Here is a 20,493-nt window from a genome sequence, read left to right as displayed (position 1 = left end):
TTAAATGAGACCTAACATACCAGCATGCACCTTCAATTTGTTAGCATATTTTCAGAAAAATAGAACTACCTATACGTTCTCCATAAACCACTCTTAAAATGACTTCCTCGCCCTCAGTTCAAGAGCACATACCTTGATTAACAGTCCACAAAACTTCAGTTAACAAGCAAAAAGGCTTCAGATTGCAAAAGCATCAAAACACATCTGGGAAACTACACTGCTCTTACTGTTCAATTTTTAAATTAGTAGCACCCAAAATATTTTAAGAAATTAGTTTTGACTGAGAATTTTCCAAGCTTCTACCCTGGCAAGAACTATACATTAGCAAACTACTAATATCAAATTACAGATTTCTAAGAATTAGATTATACAATGGAAATCTTACAGACTCATCAAATATTAGAAGATGATGTTAAGCTATAAAACTAAAAAGCAGAGCCTTACAAATCATATTTTCTATTACTGTTTTGCAGGTTTGGTTGGTTTTTTTTTTTTCATTTTGTTTTGTTTTTTATTACAAGCCAAGTTCATTCCAGCTTGCAGTTTAAATTGTTTCACACAACTGCTGGTCTTTCAATACACTGTTAGTATGTAGCAGATGGCAAAACATTGATATTCTTCATTATTAATGGGACAGCTCACTTAAGATGTTTCAAACATTTTCCATGGGCTGTTGAAAATGGTATGATTGCCATGGTTACCTGCCATGATTTAGGGACAGATAAAACACGTTTATATTGTGGGTTTGGTGCTGCTGCAATCAATATAAAATGCACTGCTTCCAATGTTCTGAACACTAGTTATCATTTAACTAACCTATTGTTATCATTGGGGAAAAAGCACAGCCCAATCCAACTCCATTAAAATAGGAGGAAATATAGCTTTGGACTTCAATGAGAGCTGCATCAGCCTCTGCCAGAGCACACCATGCATCCCTTCCTAAATACAGCTAACAACAGTGCTATTCAAAGATGAGCCCATAAATGCAGAAATAAACTCAGGTTATTCTGGTGTAGTATAATATTTTTCACCACTTTGGTCAACCAGTCTTAACTAAATGATTGTATCATTTTTTGTTTTGAAGACATCAAATTGCACACCTCTAAGTGAAGATTGAAATAAGAGGCTGAAATGGGAGCTAAACATTCAATTGCTGAGTCATCATCATGACTAAAAAATAGTTAGATTACGATGATTAGTTTTTACATTAACTGATATATTTGCAAAGGTCACAATGAAACCCAATTTGAATGTTTGTTTTTAAGGAAGGAAAAACTCCCCAGGTCCTGACAAAACAACAAACAATCCTGTTTTCTTAAATTCCTTCCCAGTGCAATCCCAGAACCTTGACCTTAAAATACCCAGTATTTTCAACCAAGCAGTATCATCCAGCCAAATTTTCTCAAAACCAGATTTGAGAAAAAGAGTTTAACATGAAAAAAGAAAGCTTGAGAACAAAAGCAGAACTGATCTCTTTTTATCACTGTACTTAATTTCACTGCTAGAAGCACTCAATTGATAACGTTATTCTAACAAAATCCAGGCTCATCTCAATATTTCATTATTTAAAGGCATAAATGCCCACCATGTGTCAACTTGTCATGGAATCAACTGTTCATTAAAAAGCATCAATAGAAAACTGTAGCTTACAGCATTACCCCTAGGGCTTATCTTCCGCTCACCTATTGAACAGGGAAATTGTATTTGTTTTCTCCTTACACCAAGTACATATCAATCTACTCTGCATTTTTATTCAGGAGCTTCTGGAAGCTACCAAAACAGTTCATGAAATTGAGATCCTTTTCTTCGCTAGCCTATACTGCAGTAATAACTATCAGCAACATTATTTAAAATACATCTCAGTTCAGTGCTTTCTCCCCATTGCAGTTTTCTTTCCTCATTTCCTCCTTTTATCAGGTTTGAAAATGCCCTAAAGACCAATAAATAAGACATTAAGAGAAACCGAAACAAAATCCCCCCCAAAAAAAGCATTAGAAACATGGCACAAACAGTGCTTAGCGTACAATATCGTATAAACAAGCTTATAGTGATGCCTTCCCTCAAAATAAAATAAATCATTACAATCAATAATCCAAACCCACAAACAGGTTAACCAAAACTACAAATTCTCTTCTACCTCCTCAGCAAGCAAAAGCAATTGGTTGCTGTATTTTCCACAGAGCTCCATAACAATCATTTCCCTACCATGTTTCCATAGATTAATTCCCTTCCCAGCAAAAACCCTCCAGTAGAACTTATGCCTCCCGGTTCTTGTTGCATGGATCTAGCAAGGCAGGACAAGGGGGTACTTAGAGATGGGTGCAGAAGTGTCAGAGCAGCATTACAGGGAGGTAGGTAGTCAATGCCCTGCTGCCTTGGCTGATCTCTCCCAACACATTTAGCTAAGAGCACAGCAACCTTGCTCAGTTTGTTGATAACCAACAATATCAAGACATCTTAAAAGAGATCTGAAGGTCTTCTAAAGACTGCTAGCTTCTGACTACCATCTACACCTGGAGACCAACATTATCCAAATACTTCTATTTGAAATGTTTTTAACTCTAGCAATAAACACATGATTTTCCAGAAAACAGAAAAAATAATTAATTCAGCATTTGACCATCCCAAATGTCAAATAGTACAGGGATGAAATATGGTCCCTCAACTTCATTCCCACTCAAAAGACTGGATTCTCCTTTAACAGAAATTTTATCTAGATAGCACAATTCAAGTTTCTAGAAATAAATGTGGAATATGTTTCTAGCATTTAACATGATCTGAAGTATTTGATATTCAGTTGTCTCCACTTCAAATTTAAAAAGTAACACTTATTATGTTTATTATCAGCAGTCCCCCTGAAAGGTAGTGAAATTAAAATATGAATATTTATAAAACAACAAATTTCAGAGGAAAAAACAAAATCAAGCATATCGATAGGTACAAAAAGACAGAAAAATTAAGGTAAAAATTTCAGATTCAGAGAAAGGAGGGTTTAGTTTTATATTTGTCATCGGGTGTCTCTCATAACATCTCCCCAAAGAGAAACGTATTAATCCCAGTAACTAGCTAATTTTGCATCACCAACACAATAAGAAATAAATTTAGAAAGTTATTTTTGTATTTTCATTTTATACCAGAAGGCTACTAGAATACCTAAATGACGCATGGGGAGTTATAAAACCACAATATTTTTATCTAGCAGTTGTCCAAGCAGCATGTAAATTACATTACTCCCCCCCAGCCCCCCCAGTGTCATCATGTAAAGCAACACCATCTGAACTGTTTCTACAGGCTTCATCTTCAGTAATTTCTTCAAACAAATTACTTCTCTTAACTGCAGTATTTCAAGACAGGGAAAAGAAAACCCTTGAGAGACAAAACTTTATTTTATAGATCCCAAATATTTTGTGCTCCTTCTAACTAAAGTTCAGCAGCAATTAGTATCTTTTTTTTTTTTTTTTTTTTGTAATTTGAAAATAAAAAGACTCAATTCACGATTCCCATGAAATGTTACACATAAGCACCAAATGAACACCTACATGCACATATGAATTCAGTGAGACATTTTGAAAGAGATGCATAAGTATGAGTTGTCATACTGTTTATCTTTTAAATTAAGCCACCAAAAATAAAATATACTGCCATGCACTGTGCTAGCTTTAGACTTCATGCTGAGTTTTAGGTAACCCAGACATTTCATAGCACAGAACTTCAAGATGAAGCATTTGCTATAAAGTATTTGTAATATAAAAGCTAACCATTTCCTACTGATTTATCTCTCTTCTCTTAGACAGTGACATGACCAAAAAAAACTGAACTCTCTCTCTCTTTTTTTTTTTTTTTTTTTTTAAAGTGCTGTATACATAAAACATCAAGTGAGTCCATCAAGTTTTCCAGGTAAAAACCCAGAGGATCTGCACAAATCCAGGAACCCACTTTGGACACCAACAGTGAAAATGGCTGGCTGGATCACAGACCTGAATCAGTATGGCCATTTATCTCCTCCGATACACTAGGAAAGGGAATTGCTCCTCCTCCGTTAAGGTTTATTTTGAATCTCTAACAAATGTAGTATTTGTTGGCATCACTGTATCATCTCTTCTTGTACTACACTACAATAGCAAATTTAATTGACTATTCTGATTCAACTGGCTTATAATAAAATGTTGTTATAATACACAGTCTTACTGACATTTGCATCACATTTAGTCATACCACAGTTGTTTCTTCTTTTACATTTTTGCCCTATTAATTCATAGGAAATGTATTTAGTTACACAAGCAGCCAGAAATTGTGAACTAACAACAAAAGCTACCCAGCTTTGTTGGGGCTGGTATTGTAACTCACTTTAACAGACAGAAGTAGCTACAAACAGGCTTCATGTGCCACATTATATAATTCAGACTGCATATTGTATACTGTGCTCCTTGTGATGATTCTTATAAAGGTGACTCTAACCTCAAGAGAAAAGCATGACAGAAATATAAGTTATGGAATTGGATTTCACTTCACCCAAGACTTAAAATCTGAAATACTCTGTAGTCCTCATTGACGCGCATGCCATGGTGACAGAAAAGAGATGTGCTGTGTCTAGAAATCTTAATTATGGCAAATGTGAAATTCTTTTTATTTCTATCTGTATGGTACTTCAATTAAGTTACCTATTTGTAAATACGACTGTATTTAAATTAATCTGCATGGCTATGCATCTTTGTTAACTGAACTTTCAAGTTATGAAGTAACACAGTGAGCCTAAAGGACAACACTTCCTTTATCACTACAGAATGCTACAGAATCACTGTTATGGAATTAACATTTATGGCTAAATATGTAAAATTAACCTGAGTTTTTCCTGATTTGAACACAACAGAAATGGATCTCTTTCTTTCCTTTTTAATCAAGCTACAGAAAATGCATGTCTGCCAAATTTATATTATGTATAGTTTTTCTAAAACCCACAAGCAAGATAGTAGATGAAAATAACTGAAATAACTAGTTCCACTAAGAAGGCTAAGAAAACCACTAAGAAAACTTTCCACTAAGAAAACCAAAATCTAATCACTTTGAAAATCAAGAATGATATAGAATTTAAGCATATATATTACAACATCCAAAAATCAAATTAAGTAAGCATTAGTGAAAGTAATCTTCAACTTCAAATTACTAAGATATAACTTAAGGATTTATATTTCCAAAGTTTTCTGCCTTAAATAAATTTATTCTATTTCTACAGCAATAGAGAGTCATAATTTTCTACTAATTCTCTGTGAAGACACGGGCTATCACAGCTTAGCGCTAAGAAATATTACTTAGCCCACTGGCCCAAAGGCATTAGCTAGAAGTTCTGCTTTTGTCACTGCTTTCTAAGTCACAAGTCACTATAACAGTTTGACTTTGACAAACTACTTTAACGAAGAATAGTTTCTCTGACCTACTAAACCTCGTAAAGTACAAAAGCACGTGTATCTGTACTTCTGATTTCAATGAAAACCAAATGTACTTAAATTTTAGGATGCCTTGAAGTACCCTGCTGAATCAGGGTGCAAAGCCACCCAAGCCTAAAGTGAAATTACATCCTTCCCTAAGATTTTTTTTCCCTAAACACAGTTATTCTGGAGACTCTCTATATCTTTTCGGCATCTTCAGCAACATGCAAACAGACCAGACATTGTTCAGAAAAAAAAATAAGAAGAAGAATACCTGTGCTGGCAGGGGAAAAAAAAAAAAAGAAGCCGTCTGCACTGTTCATGTAAAGACAGAGACAGGGCGTCCACTGACAAACAGGAAAAAGACAAATTCCCTGGTGCATAGAATTTGCAGAATTAAAATATATTCTAGAAACTACCTTCACCTGTATCCCAAATGTTGCCGTTAACGCTGCCATACATGTCTATATTTATGTATTAGTGTGAATATATGAATAGATCTTTTAAGATACATACACATAATACTGACAAACTTTAAAAATAATTACATACACAGAACAGCCTACCATTTAGCTTAGTCACTGGGGTGAGAGAGACACAAATCTACTTTATTGGACTGATGTTTGGGCATGGAACAAGCTATTGAGAGCTCACAGACTTCAGCTGCACAGGCTAAAATGATGAATAATGCTGCTCCCAACATTTTCTCCTAGACAGAAAACTTATTTTAAATTTCTGTATTGCTCTTCCTATGCAGTCGAGGAGTCATGGCAAAGTCACTCTTCTAATCTCAGAAAAGTGCTGTGTATTCTTGTGTATTCTTTCCATACTGAATATCCAATATTTTAAAGGAAAGCAAAGGATATCATGCAGTCAAGTCAGCACTCAGCAGAAAGCTACCCGATTCAATTTCTACACACTTAGACAATCACTGAATTCACATCTCTCACTGGAGCAAAGAATCATTTCTATTTTGATATGTCCTCTACTAGGACAATAATACTCTTGCAAGAGGATAATTAGATGTTTATCCAGTTATTAAATCCCATTCTGCATTGGGCAGATTCTAACACTTAATGAAGTAGCAACTGAGATTTTAAGGACATTGCAACATTAAAAAAAATGAATAATGGCTCAGGAAGTACTCACGTATTATTACTTAACCATTAGTTTGAAAGCAACAGTTCAAGAAGGAAGGCACCAACACAGCACCAACAGAGGTCAGAAACTAACTGCAAGAAAATTAAAATTCCTCTTAAATGAAAAAAAAAAAAAAAAGCTATAGTTTTATACAAACGCATACAGGGATCCCTTTGCAATCAAGTGTTATGATTGCATGAAGTTTGTCTTCATGAACTCACAAACTCAGTATTCTCTAGACCTAGAAATGCTTGTGGAACCAAACCAGTCCCTTGGCTTTAAGAACCTGGCAGGAAGGCAGCAGTCACAACAAAAACTTAAACTGCAGTAATGGAAATATGAATTCAAAAGATCCAAAGTACCTGAAGGCAAACTGAAATGCAGAGATCTATTTCTTGCAAGAAAACCATGGTTAGAAATTACAAGTCTTGGTATATACAGCTGCATATAAAATACTTAGGAAACTACCAACCAGGCCGATACATGGACAGAATGTTTTAAAATTACGCAACAAATAGTTCAAATGATAAAAATACAGTTCATAAGTTTTGAATAAAAAGATTTGCAGTTTTTAAAAAAGCAAAGTACAAACATGTATGAGTAACTCCACTGTGACATTTCTCTTACACATGTAACGAGAACAAGTGTTTCTCAGTTTTGCTCAAAATATCAATAAACTGAAGGAAGAATATTTATTCTTGCAAGGACTTCTTATAAAGATCTCGCCAACTACTTGGCAGCAGCACTGAAAGATCATTAGTAGAAAATACACAGTATGGGGACTAGAGTAAATAAGAAAATACATCAAGTTCTACAAGCATTACTGTTACGATTTCCTACCAGTTTACCCACTTTAGTAATTAACTGTTCAAATTTGATTTAAAGCAACACTTATAAATCGAATTATTCTTTTCATTGTTTTACATTAGTTCTAATTTGCTACATGCAAATTAAACTGAGACACTGAAAGTAAGGTTAACAACCTGAAAGCCAAATAAACACACTTCTTTGTAATTGAAAAAAGGTTACTTGTCCACAGCAGTATTCTTTCCCCTTCTCTGTTCACTTTCTACTAATTGGTGACTTTATTATGACAGTTTTCTGTACATTAAATATGTTTCCTCAAGTGTTAAAGCCAGTTTCTAATCCTATATAATTTGTTGAAAGATCATGAAAATGAACTCTAAGATCTTTTGTCCTACCTTAATGCTAACAAGCAGAAGGCACAAATACATTAAAAACAGAATAAACTATTAATAAGAATACTAGATTCTTAATCTATTGTCTTATAATTGTTAAACATTGTTAAATATTTTAACAATTTGTTAATTGTTAAATATTTTCCGATTTTACTGCTACTTGATGACAACATATCAGCACTAAAAAATATTTCATTTTCTCACTTTCCAAATGAGCTGAAATACTGATTTTTGCATTTTCTCTGTCAAACTTCAATTTTGTATTTGAACATGATATCCCTGATTCCTATTGCACTAGGCAAGAAAATAAGAATGAAAATAAATAGTTCTCCATAGTCTTTTCTGCATTACTGTCCTCTGCTAAGTTTCCTCCTCTGTGCTCCAATTTTTTGCATAGTAAAACAGTGGATAGTGTTTTGTTACTATGCAGTAATGGTTCTAGGTCATACTGTAGAACATGGTCCTCTTGTCCTGGAGGTTCCCTAAACCTGAGGCATGTACCTAAACACAAAACTTAGTGTGGGTACCAAGGAAGGTGTTGATTTCAACACAAGTTCTTTCAATGCCACTACAGTTTCAAGTAAGCACATCACCTTCACTAGCCTCACAAGCAAAGTGTTCTGCAGAGATGCAATGAGTAATATCAATCAGATATAGGCCTGGTGGATTTAAAAGCTTACAACACCATTTTCCAAAACTTGTGAACTAGCTATGATTATGAATTTACACATGGAGGACTGTTTATCAATATGCTATTTGGGCACCTAACAATATTGAGGATTTGTAGAAAATATGAAAGCCATAGACTGACCTAAACTCAGAGATGCTTTTGTTAGCAGAATTTAGCTACAAAATTGCTCTTTAGGTACTAAGTTAAGATTGTACTGATTAATCTAGAAATGTGAAGAGAGCTGCTATTCTATTTTAAAAATGTAACTAAGATTAGAGAGGAAAAAAAAACTCTTCTGAAATTTAGCAACACATCAAACAGGCAACAATGCCCCTAAAAATTAAAAATAAGAAGCAGCGTTAAAATAAAAGCAATTAGTAGTGACAGTATCTCTTCCCATGTTTATTACCAAATACCTTAATGTGTAAGATCCTGCATAAACCTCTCATCCTATACTGAAAGTCAGGAATCATTGAATCACTTAAGTTTAAAAAGACCTCCAAGATCATCAAGCCCAACCCTTAACCTAGCACTGCCGAATCTACCACTAAAGCATTTCCCTATGCACCACATCTACATGCCTTCTTAATACCTCCAACCACTTCCCTGGGCAGCCTCAATGACAATCTTACAGTTGGCTAATGTCTCAGCATTGTACTCTTCTAGGAGTACAATAGATGGCACCCAAAGAGCAGATACTTCTTCTAAAACCCAGTATAAAGGAAAGTGATTGTGGGATTATGCACGATTAAGGGGGAACTTTGACTCAAGCACTGAAAGAAAAAGCAACGCAAGTTTTTTTAAGTTGCTCAACTGTTTTCTACATATCAATTATGTAACTGAAGTTATAATTCAATTAGTATTTAAAGTAATTAGGATGAAAGACTATAAAATAAGCTTAAAGGAAGGCTTTCCTAATTTATTGAGGAGGCTGATATCACTTCAAAAAAGAGAATAAGTTATGTAACAAAGAGGAAAATACGTTGTTTCTAATTACAAAATGCCACTAGAAATGAAAAGCGCTTGATCTTCTAACACATGAAAAAGCAGAAAAGTTCTAAGTACTTTCACTTATTAGGTTAGTAGACAACGCACTGCATTAACTCTGAACTATATTTATGCCAAGCAAACAGATCTACGACTTTATTGGTGAATTCCATATAAACATATATCAGTTATTACTCCAGTTTATGTGCATTACTACTCATTTTATGTCATGCGTGCCAAGCTCACCTACTCATTTTTATGGAACACTTGGGAACTCATTTTAACTCAGAGCAGAGTTACTATCTATAAACATTCACAATCCATACTCACTCAAGTCTGAATGCCACTAAATCTGCAAACATCATTTTTTTCTATTTGTTTTGGAAAATTTATTTCATATGAAATAATGTTGTATGAATTAATGATGGTGATTTTTCTTCCATAGATGAAGTTGCCACAGATATAATTAGAATGATTCTGGCCTTCTAACAATACAAGAATTAATGTGGTCTTAAGCCAAATATGTCACAAAAATCTTTGGGTATTCTAATTGTTATCTCAGCTTTCCTTTGATGATTGAAATGTTCTTTATGATAGGTACTTAGATATTTTATACAAGAACAGTGATATGAAGGCAAAAAATATGTAAAATGAGAAAATCAGATATAAAAGGAAAAAAAATTTGGTTAACGTAAGGAATGCTGATTTTATAATCAGTTTATTATAAACTCAGTGGTTCATTGTAAAAAAGTTTTTGTAGTCACAAGAATAATTTAAATCTCAAATATTTGACTTATGATAGTTAAATTTAATTTTCAGATCATTCCTACTTGTAATGATGAATTACTTTGATCACTTCTCACTCTATACTGGTTTCTAGAAGTATATTGCATATTTTGCCCATATAGCAGTTGCAAAAATTATTTATCATAACCACCCCACTTTGTGTGTGTGTGTGTGTGTAAGAAAGGTTTCTTTCAAATACTGTGAGTTATTTTAATTACCTTGTTTCCAATGGCCTTTTTTGGTGGAAAATTAAAAGTCCTTACTTGCTGGTATTTATTCTGTAACTTATGATGTAAGCTTCTGAACTCTGCATACCTTCGATACACATTCCATTCATCATCCTTTATTCTAATATAAACCTGCAAAACATAGACATGTAAGAAAATAATTTTAAGTCAAACCATTGAACTTATGAACCTCCTATATTGAACCTCCTTTACTCTTTAAAGCTTCACAATATAATACTTTCACATTCATTTTGCAATAGTACTAGAAGTTCCAGGATCCACAGGTCCATCTCTGATTGTACATTCGCTGCTTCTGTTACTGCAGGTCATTAATCTAATTCTCTCCCTTCTTCCCCCTCCTTCTCTCTTTCTGTCCTGTTGTTATATTAATCAAGAAAAACATAGCCTGCTCATTTTAAGCTGACTCCGGGGCAACCACAGTAGTGCTTTTTGTTACCATGGTTTCCAGTGTATTCTACTGGCCAGTGAGCAAAGGGAAAAATAATTCAATATCACTACAAAATTGATGTCTATGTATTCAACACAGTTTTTCAACGTCGTAAATTGGCTTTGTAGCATCAGAATTGCATAACATAATTTTGTTCAAAGTATGAAACTTAATTTACTTTCTAAAAAAAATTATATTGAAAAATAAACCAGAAATCTTATTGTTTATAAAATATACACAATTCATTCTTTCTGCTTCTATAGGACATTAAGTATAATTTAACACAGCTGTAGCTTTTGTGATTCTGTAGGGTTTTTTCCACTCAATTATTTCATGAGCATATTACCAATTATATGCTAAATAGTCACATTCTCTAGGAAAAATTCATACAGAAGTGAAATGTACTTACTGAAATCTCAGATTTCATTCATTACCAGGGAATAACCTCTACAGAAATTATCTGTTTTAAAAAATGCTGAAACAGCACAGGTCAGAAACTATCAGCCAAGCATCAAATCTCAAGGTCCAGAGTCTCTGAATCTGTAAAGTTTTCCTTAGCTTCCTCATTAGAATCTGTACCTTGCTCATTCTCATGCATATAGGCATGTTTATGTGTCATATGCATGTTAATAATCTCAGTATTTTGCATCATAAATTAAGCTGAATCATTCACCTGGCCTTTCTCTTCTAGATTTACTGAGTCCTTATGACAAAATACAAAATTTTACTAAGGACTCATGGTATTTTAGAGGAGATTGACTGATGTCTGGTCGATGTAGCCTTCCTTTAGTTTGGTCTTTAAGAAGGTCCTCTTAAGAGGTCTTAAGGTCCTCATCTCTACAGACACCTGGTTTCTCAAAAAACAGGAGGATTCTGTCTTCTTGTAACAAAATACATTTTCTAACAGATATACGTCTGTCAAATTATAGTATTTCACTGAAAGAAATATTCATAAAATCAGACTCTATTGGATAACAACTATATTTTTTGTTATTACTGTGCATCACTTCATCATGTTTCATGATTATAACCAAAAATGAAGTCTATGATTCCAAAATTGGCACATCTAAGAATGTTAGACACTGACAGTATTGTGCAAATTACATATGCACACAAACAAAAATACAACTGGTTTTGGCAACAGGAATTCAGATCACGTAATGATAAAGATCCTGTAATAAGTCTGCAAGAAGTATACAGATTTTAATTTTGAAAATAAAGCCAGAATGAAGATAATTAGACACCTACAAGACTGTCTTATAATAACTGAGTATACCTCTGAAAAAAAAAAAAAATGGAAAATATGAAATGCAAGTATTTTGCATGATTTTTGTAAATTACTATAGAAAAACATACTGTAATAGTAGAATAAAATTATATTAATATAATAATTATTTTAATTATTCTTTGTTCAGATATAACCTTTCTGCCTATTCTCATGACCAGTATATTGTTTGAAATTGTCTACAGTCCCAAAATTAAATTTCTTTCAGCTAGACTACAAAAAAAAAAGTTAACAGCATCTTTAACCAAATTGTTTAATATAGAAATCATAATTTAGCTAAGCAGTTATCTTTGCACATGTGATTCAGTGAATCATGCAGTTCAATATTACCTGTTAAACCGTAACCCATAGTTAACTAATTAAGGAATCCAGTACACTATAATTGCAATTTTTAAGTTCTGCAAAAACACATATTAATTTCTTAGATAAAATTTCTTCCTGTTCTTTTATGTACATAGATATTGATTTCTTTTAGACAGTAAAACATGAAAATGCAACATTTGGAACCCTGTGCCATATTCAATTTATTGACAACTGTATAATAGACTATGAAAGGCATATTAAAGTTCATGATTTAGTACACATTTAAAGTTTTATTATCTCAAAAGGGAATACTATTCACAAGCCAACATATTTCAAAACACTCAACACAAATTCAATTGGGAAATCAAGCAAAGTAAATCCTAAAGATAAAACTGCTTGTATAAATTTATTCTGAATTAGTCCTACAAGGCATACAGGCAGTTATCCTTATTTAAATGAAATACAGATCATACAATCTAAGGACAGCAGAAACAGGGAATAATAATCTCTGTAGTCAAAAAATTGAAATACAATCAAAATCTAGAACCTTGATATGTCTTAAAAGTAGTTAGAACTATTCTCATCATTTTCAACATATTCAGAATTTCTTTTGTGATCTTTTAATGGGAAATCAATGTAATCTGTGGATGCTAATTACAGAATACACTAAACAGATGCTATGGTGATGATGATCTTCAGTTTCTGAGCAAGAGAAAGGTTCCAGGTTTTTTAAACCACATTTTACCCTGGGAATAGTTCCCTTGCAATATCAATAACCCCAAATTGCCTCTACTATCTAAAAATTACTGTAGCTTTTATTCATGGAATATCTAAACACTGCAGAACTACTCAGGTGATGCAGCATAATTTTATCCCTGTTGAACAGATGGAAAAATTGAGTCAAAAATACTCCCTGCAACTTGTTCAAGAAGCCTCCAAGAAATCTCTAACCAGGTGTTGCTTCCAAACTCAACAGCCCTTCCCAAGGAAGGGCCGAAGGAAGAAAGGGGCAGATGCAGAAACACATTGCTCTGGTCAATCAAGGAATCAAAGGAACCAAGTCCAGCCAACTCATCCGCAGCTCACAACAGCAATTCCAGTGATCTCAGCACAAAAGCAGATAAACTATAATTAACTTCTTGTGGGCAGGGGGACTTTGTTTGAAAAAGGGGTCAGAGGGAAGCAAGGAGTCTGAAACAAGGGGCATGTAGGGGAAATGGAGAAATGGAGATGCCTGAAATTTCAGAAAGGAAAAATTAAAGAGACAGACAACAGGGAGCAAAATATGGAGGACTGGAGAAAAACATGTGTGAGACATAAGGGACTGAGTCACAGGATATAACAAAAGATATATGAGAAGCTGTGGGTGATATTCAAGAGTGAGGTGAGTAATGATAGGAAGCCTAATGGATGCAGCTAAACCATACTATCACACACTTCATTGAAGTGGATTACAAGACTTCTGTGTATTCTTGTCCCAAATTATCACGTTGCACCTCAGAGGGTCACTACTTTCTGCTACTGAAAAAAACTAAGCATATGTCATGTAAGTACAGAACAATATTTTAGGATCACGTTCTAGAAAGTTTAAAGGACTACTCAGGGCCTCATTCTTCGGTCCACTTAAAATTCAATTCCAAATAATAACATTTCATTTCAAATGCCCAAATGTTTTCCTGAAAATCATCCAATTCCTAATATAATTAAGTAATATTCAAACTTTTTACGCATTCATAGAGCAAACTAAAATCATTGCTGGAACGGTTACTTGATTGTAGACTTAAGATTTTGATTTGATCAAGAAATGAATTAAGTAGCTTCTGCCTGTAATTTAGGAGCACTTTCCAGTTGGGTCTCCTGTGTAAAGACCAACTGGTAACCTTCTCATAGCAATGATTTACAACAGCTGAAAGAAAAAAATAGTTAATAAGCACATATAATGAATTAGTCTGCTATTTTCTCATCACAAACATATTTGAAGTTAAAGATTTGAAGAGAAATAGCTGAAACAGTAGTAATTTAATAGCGTTTCGTTTTTTAGAAAACTACCTGATAAATTGGTATTGCTGAAATGCCGATTTGAAAGCACTAATTTAACGATTCTATACTGAAATGAGTAAAACCTAATTCCATGATACTGTTTTATTGAGGTAAAAGTTTCTTTAATTGGTTATGGAATCTTTAACAGCATTTTTGACTCATAGCTGCTTAATAGACCCTGGTAACAGATTAATAACTATTGACACCTTCAATTAGTAACCACTGACACCACCACTTATGCATAAAAACCTAAGGAAAAGAAAGGACAAGGACCAAATTTCCAGCTTGCCCTAGGTCCCCGTGTAGCTTCCTGGATTAAATTCTTATAATCCAAATTCTTTCTTCAGAGCTGCAGTAGTCTCAAGAGAGTGCTTTTCTTTTTGAATGCATAAGTATCAATTGGTATATTTACAATTCAGTATTTGGTGCTCTTTCAAGCACCTTTCATAGAAAGAGATAGCGAACAGGGTATTGCAGAGATTCTTCTGTTGCACTGATGTTCAGGATTATAAAAATACCAGATGAAGCATTAGGAACAAAATTCCGTAAACTGAATGACCATAAAATCTTTCCTACAAATAGGGCTCACATTTCCTGGTAGAACAATTTGAACACACTGAAAAATGGATGCTAGCCAGAGAACTCTGTAGATGGGAGCTCCGCAAATACAAGCCTGCCAGAGTAGAAGTCCCTGTGAGCCTATTCCGGAGGCAAGAAAAACTTCTGAAGGGGAGAAGACACTACTATAAAATGTGCAGAATTCAATGTCACAAGATGCAAGAGAACTTGGAACATTTCAAAGGATATAATGAATATGGAGAAAGTTTGCAAACACAAGGTCATAGTTTATCTTACGAGCATAAAAAAAAAATGCTGGGCAGTACAAGGAATGCAAAAGAGCCTGATTTACATTAAGGAAGCTGCTGTGACATTTGCCACCTAAGCACCATCGTTAAAAAAAAAAAAAAAAAGTGACTGAGACAAACCATATTGCTGCATTGCTGTATTTCTATTGTATTACTGTCCTTCTAACTAACTAAAAAAGTTTTTCTGGAGATTGTGCTGTTTGTTATAAATGCCCAAGCATGTGACAACAAAAAGAAAAATTCGCAGCTGGTTTGGTAGAGACAAGCCAATCAGCACAAATACAAATAGGTAACGTTTAAAAAAAATAAGTGCCAATTTGCAGGTTAACTCAACTGAGCTATTTCCCTTGACCAGTTAAAGTTTACATTTGCTTTTAAGTAACACTAATTTTGGCCTACTACTGGTCCATAGTCTTATCTTTAGAACTCAGAACAGAAGAAAGTAGACATCAACTACTAGAGATGCTTTGCCCCCACTTTTTTTTTTTTTTTTTTTTTTTTTTTTTTGCATCCTAGACTTCCATTCTTAGTAAAGAACTGATAAAATGTTTCTGGAAGAGGACGGAAGAGGAGAATATTTGCTTCAGAAACAGGACAATCTGTTTAGATAGAAAAGATTAAGATAAAAAGGATAAAAAGATTAATAATCAAACCTACAAATGCTAACAGAACATGTATATCTTAAGAAACATATTGCTAGCACTCAGCAGGATAAACCAATGATTGAACAACCATCATTAAATGGATTTTGTGTGTCTTCTAAGACTGGCAACTTGAACATTTTGAGAGATGGGAGAAGAGATTGTACAGGGAGGAAGATATGTGCTTAGTTTTCCATCCCCCTTCCCACAATAAGATCAAGAAAGCTTGAAACAATTACAAAATATATACGACAGATTACTCCAATTACCTTTTTTTTCCATATACCATTTCTATCACTTTTTTTGAGGAGAAAAAAAAATACAAGGAAAAGAAAATGCAAGGAGAAGCTCAAACTGCAAGCATCTCAGCTTTTCCCCTTCTTATAGACAAAACTGGCATCAAAACTGGCATCTCCTTTAATCTTTTGCCTTTTAAATCATTGATTTAGGAAATTATCTATTATACAATAAAATCATAAAACAAAAATAATTTTGTGCCAGCTCCAAACTTCAAAAAATTAACACTTTTCCTAAAATTCTCTTCTAAAATACTAAAATTATCTTCTCAAATACTTTAATTCCACTGTGATCCTCATAACTTTCATAAATATTAACAGTCAGGAAAATTTCCCTAAAAATAGATTCTCTTCTGTGAAAACTGTGGAGAGAAAACATCAAGAACAAGTCAGGAACTTCTAAAAGTCCAGTTCAGAATTAAAGATGGAAGGCTGCTGGTAGTAAGAGATCAAATGCAGATGAGCTCTTCTGCATTTGATGTTCTCTTCAGCCACCTACCCCAGCTTACCACTTTTACCATCTCCACTGTAGCTTCCCATTGTGTATAAGGCAAAAGCTAAAAACAAACCAAAAAACTAACAACAACAAAAACTATTTAAGAATGTCTGTTAAATTTATTTAAGACAAAAAAAAAAAAAAAAAAAGATAAGAAACTTAAAAGCAACAATTTTGTTGCTCTGAATCATAAAGCAAAACTCTCACTAACACATAAAGAAATTATTTACTGGCTTAGAAAGTTATAGACATGATATAACCTGGGTATTCTTTTGCAGAGTATTGCTACAGTAACCTGAGAAAAATTACAAAGTAATTTTTCTGTGGAAAGAAGGAAATTCATTCACTTTAGCAGGACGTGAGTTTCTGTAACTACTACTTGTTCTGTTTCTCAAAAACTGTTTTATGATGTTAATAAATTCTTAAAATTAATCACTCAACTTTAATGTACATCATAATTATTCAGGAGTAGTAAATTTAAAAAAATTGATCAAAATTTACAATTTAGAGAAATGTTTTTCAAAGGACTGGAACTACATTTTCTTCGTACTTCATAGTGCTTTTCTGAGAGGATGCATGTATCTCAACCTAGTTAGGATGCTTTTATAAAAATTATTTCTCTGCTTAAAACATACAGAAAGAACAAAAGGTATAAGTTCAAACAGGAAGAATATAGCAAAAAAAAAAAAAAAAAGAATCAGTTACATTTCTTAACTTTACTTAAGGACAATGGGATTCTGTTTGGAATATAAATTCAAGCTAACTTCTCTGAAGTTAACATAGAAGTGGAAGAAATGAGTACAAATGCAAGTTATATTTTGACACAGCTGCAGGACTGCATTTATGGTAAAGTTTCCAAAAGTGATCCAATTTCAGAATTTCTGCAGTAGTGAAAAACTAACAGAACAATGAAACTTCTCAGCTGTGATATGAGCAGCATTTTGTGGTTCTAGTGCACAGTTACCAGAGACATAATAGCAATTAAAGTGAATAAGCTTGTAGCTCAACAAGACTACCTACTTTCTTGCATAGAGACTACAGATACCATAATGTATTTTATTTGCTATGTTAAAACCAACTTTTTGGTATTTAGTTCATAAATATGAGCAATAGGAATGTCAAGTATATGAGAGAATGCACAAAGAATTAACTTTAAAAACGGCCAATGTTGTCATACTAGACAGAAAAGTGTTAAATTTTTTAGTATTTTCCACTCACTTATATACATGCAGAATTATGCTCTGTGTGTTTCTGTAGTCACGGTTCAATTACTATTCATCAAATCAGCACTAAAGTGACTGGGCAATAAAGAACAAAAGAAGCCTACCGATGCTTTTGCTGGATGGAATCAATATTTTTATCTTTAACTCTTCAAGTCAGAGTAGATTTCACTCAAATAACAACATAATTAGCTCTTTCTGACAGTGAAATATTACTTGTAATGCCCCAAAATAATTAGCACTATTCCAAAGGGAGGCACCCATATAGTCATTGCAAAGCATGGTAACCACTGCAGTGAAAGAAGTTTCTGCAGAATGGAATACAGGGAAATGACAGAATTGATAGGCTGGTCTCCAAGTAAAAGATTTTGGGTGCTCTGACCAAGGGAAAGAAGGTATCTTACCAATCAGCATGTAAATAAGATATGTGCTACTTATTCTGGATATATAAACAACAAACTATGTTTTTGTTTCTCTGTTAGGTACAAAATAATTTGAAAACAGAAATTCTACTTTTATTTTCCTAATATTTTTTGCATCCAGATTAGAATCACAGAATCACAGAATCACAGAATTTCCTAGGTTGGAAGAGACCTCAAGGTCATCGAGTCCAACCTCCAACCTAACGCTAACAGCCCTCCACTAAACCATATCCCTAAGCTCTACATCTAAACGTCTTTTGAAGACTTCCAGGGATGGTGACTCCACCACTTCCCTGGGGAAAGTTTCGTTATAGAAACATTTGTACATTGAGTTGTATTATGGTTTCCTTTAAAATATATATTAAAACCTGCTATAAATAAAACCATTTTTCTTCTCTCTCCAAGATGTTCTGTCTTGTCATTGTGCACTCCCTCCATCCCAGCTGTTTAAAGCTTTCTCTAACTACTGTCATGCTTCTCTGACATATCCTCAGGTCCCATTATGGAAAATGTAGTGCACTCACCTTTTTGGCTTAGGAAACCACTCTCTTTCAGAATGCCATGAACCATATCTTTCTCTCAAATTTTCCCAATCATTCTAAGCCATTTTCTTCTCTCTTTGCCCTGAGCTGTTCTGAGATAGAATATGATTAGAAGACTGCACTCTTTCTCCTTTTTGCCTGCTTACTGCCACAGCTGCTAAAGTAATCCAATTCCTCACGTATCAGGGAAATGAAAATCAAACTCTGAACTTAACTTTTTTTTTCCAATTCTTTGCATACTTTAAGGGTTTTTGTTTGTTTGTTTTGGTTTGTTTGTTTTCTTTTGTTTATAAGCTGTCAATCCATTGTCTTCTATTGTTAAGACTTCTGACTTTAAAGAAGCACTTTGCTAACACTATGAAATTTCTGGCTCTCTCACCCAGGGAATTTGCTCCCCACAAAAGCTCCTAGCTTCAGACACTGTTCTTCTCCTCTTTTATGCAGCGTTTCTGTGAAAACTACTCTCTCTGATTATGCAGAAGCACTCAGATACTGTGAATCCTCTTCTATTTGAAGGTATATTGCTATTCCTTCTGAGAGGAAGTGGACAAGACAAATAGAAGATCACTCGAAGTAATAGAAGAAATATTATGAGGAAAAAATATGAGTCAGTCAATATTAAACAGTAAAATTTTCAAGATGCAGAAGAATTAAGTTAGAATAAAAGAACATTTATTGATGATAATCTATGGAGGGCTCCTATTGATATTCAAATAATAGCAGCCTTGTCTGATTAGCATGTTTATCTTTAACTTTGTTTTGTGTAACCTGAAATGTATATTACCCTGCAGACAAGGAGGACTGCAAGTCCTGGTATAAATATTGGTATCTCTTTAAGAATCACAAAATCTGTTTCATTATCTTAAGTGTCAGTCATTGGTAATTATAACAACAAAAGACATGACTAATGGCATTATGGCATTTGCTGTACACTTCTCAGGAAAGTGCAATCCATATGTATGCAGCAAATAGCACAATATTCTACAGCTGAGAAATACGACAAAGAAATACTATTGCAATTGCCATCTTGCTTTACACTCGCTAAACAAAATTGCAACTAACTATCACCACCTAGAGGTAAAGTGTAAATGCAAATATTTTTTTTCTTAAATTCTAATCTGGATTCTGTCTTCATGCCCGTGAATATAGTAGACATATTATTTTCTAACAGTAGGATGACTGACCAACACCTTGCTCACAAATAAGAGTGGCATCAGACTGCACAGATCATGAACAGCAGTGATCAAAAAAAAAAAAAAAAAAAATAGAATACAGGATGTTTGTAAGGGAAGCATGTTTGCATGACCCCAAATTTTAGCAAGAAGCCTAATATTTAGATTTGTCTGTTTAAAGGACTAGGTTTTCTTAGCTTTTACTTTTTACGGAATATTCATTTCTTCATATGTGGCCAGGTCCTTAAATGTTCATAACTGATTAGTTTGCCACTTAGTAATAGCTGTCACAAACTTCATAAGAGAATAAACCTCTGAAGCTTATTC

General features: G+C 33.8%; 1 protein-coding gene across 1 annotated transcript in view; it reads right to left on the bottom strand.

Moving 5' to 3' along the window:
- The window catches only part of SNX29 (sorting nexin 29), a 130,450-nt gene that overhangs the window by 36,061 nt on the left and 73,896 nt on the right, over positions 1-20,493 (bottom strand). Inside the window, exon 19 of the mRNA XM_032197430.1 lies at positions 10,427-10,567. Coding sequence (XP_032053321.1) covers positions 10,427-10,567 — 141 coding nt within the window. The remainder of the gene's footprint in view (positions 1-10,426; positions 10,568-20,493) is intronic.

The sequence above is a fragment of the Aythya fuligula genome, chromosome 15, assembly GCF_009819795.1.
Source record: "Aythya fuligula isolate bAytFul2 chromosome 15, bAytFul2.pri, whole genome shotgun sequence".
Taxonomy (NCBI): Eukaryota; Metazoa; Chordata; class Aves; order Anseriformes; family Anatidae; genus Aythya; species Aythya fuligula.
The sequence above is the reverse complement of the archived record's forward strand: the minus strand, read 5'-3'. Positions and strand labels throughout refer to the sequence as shown.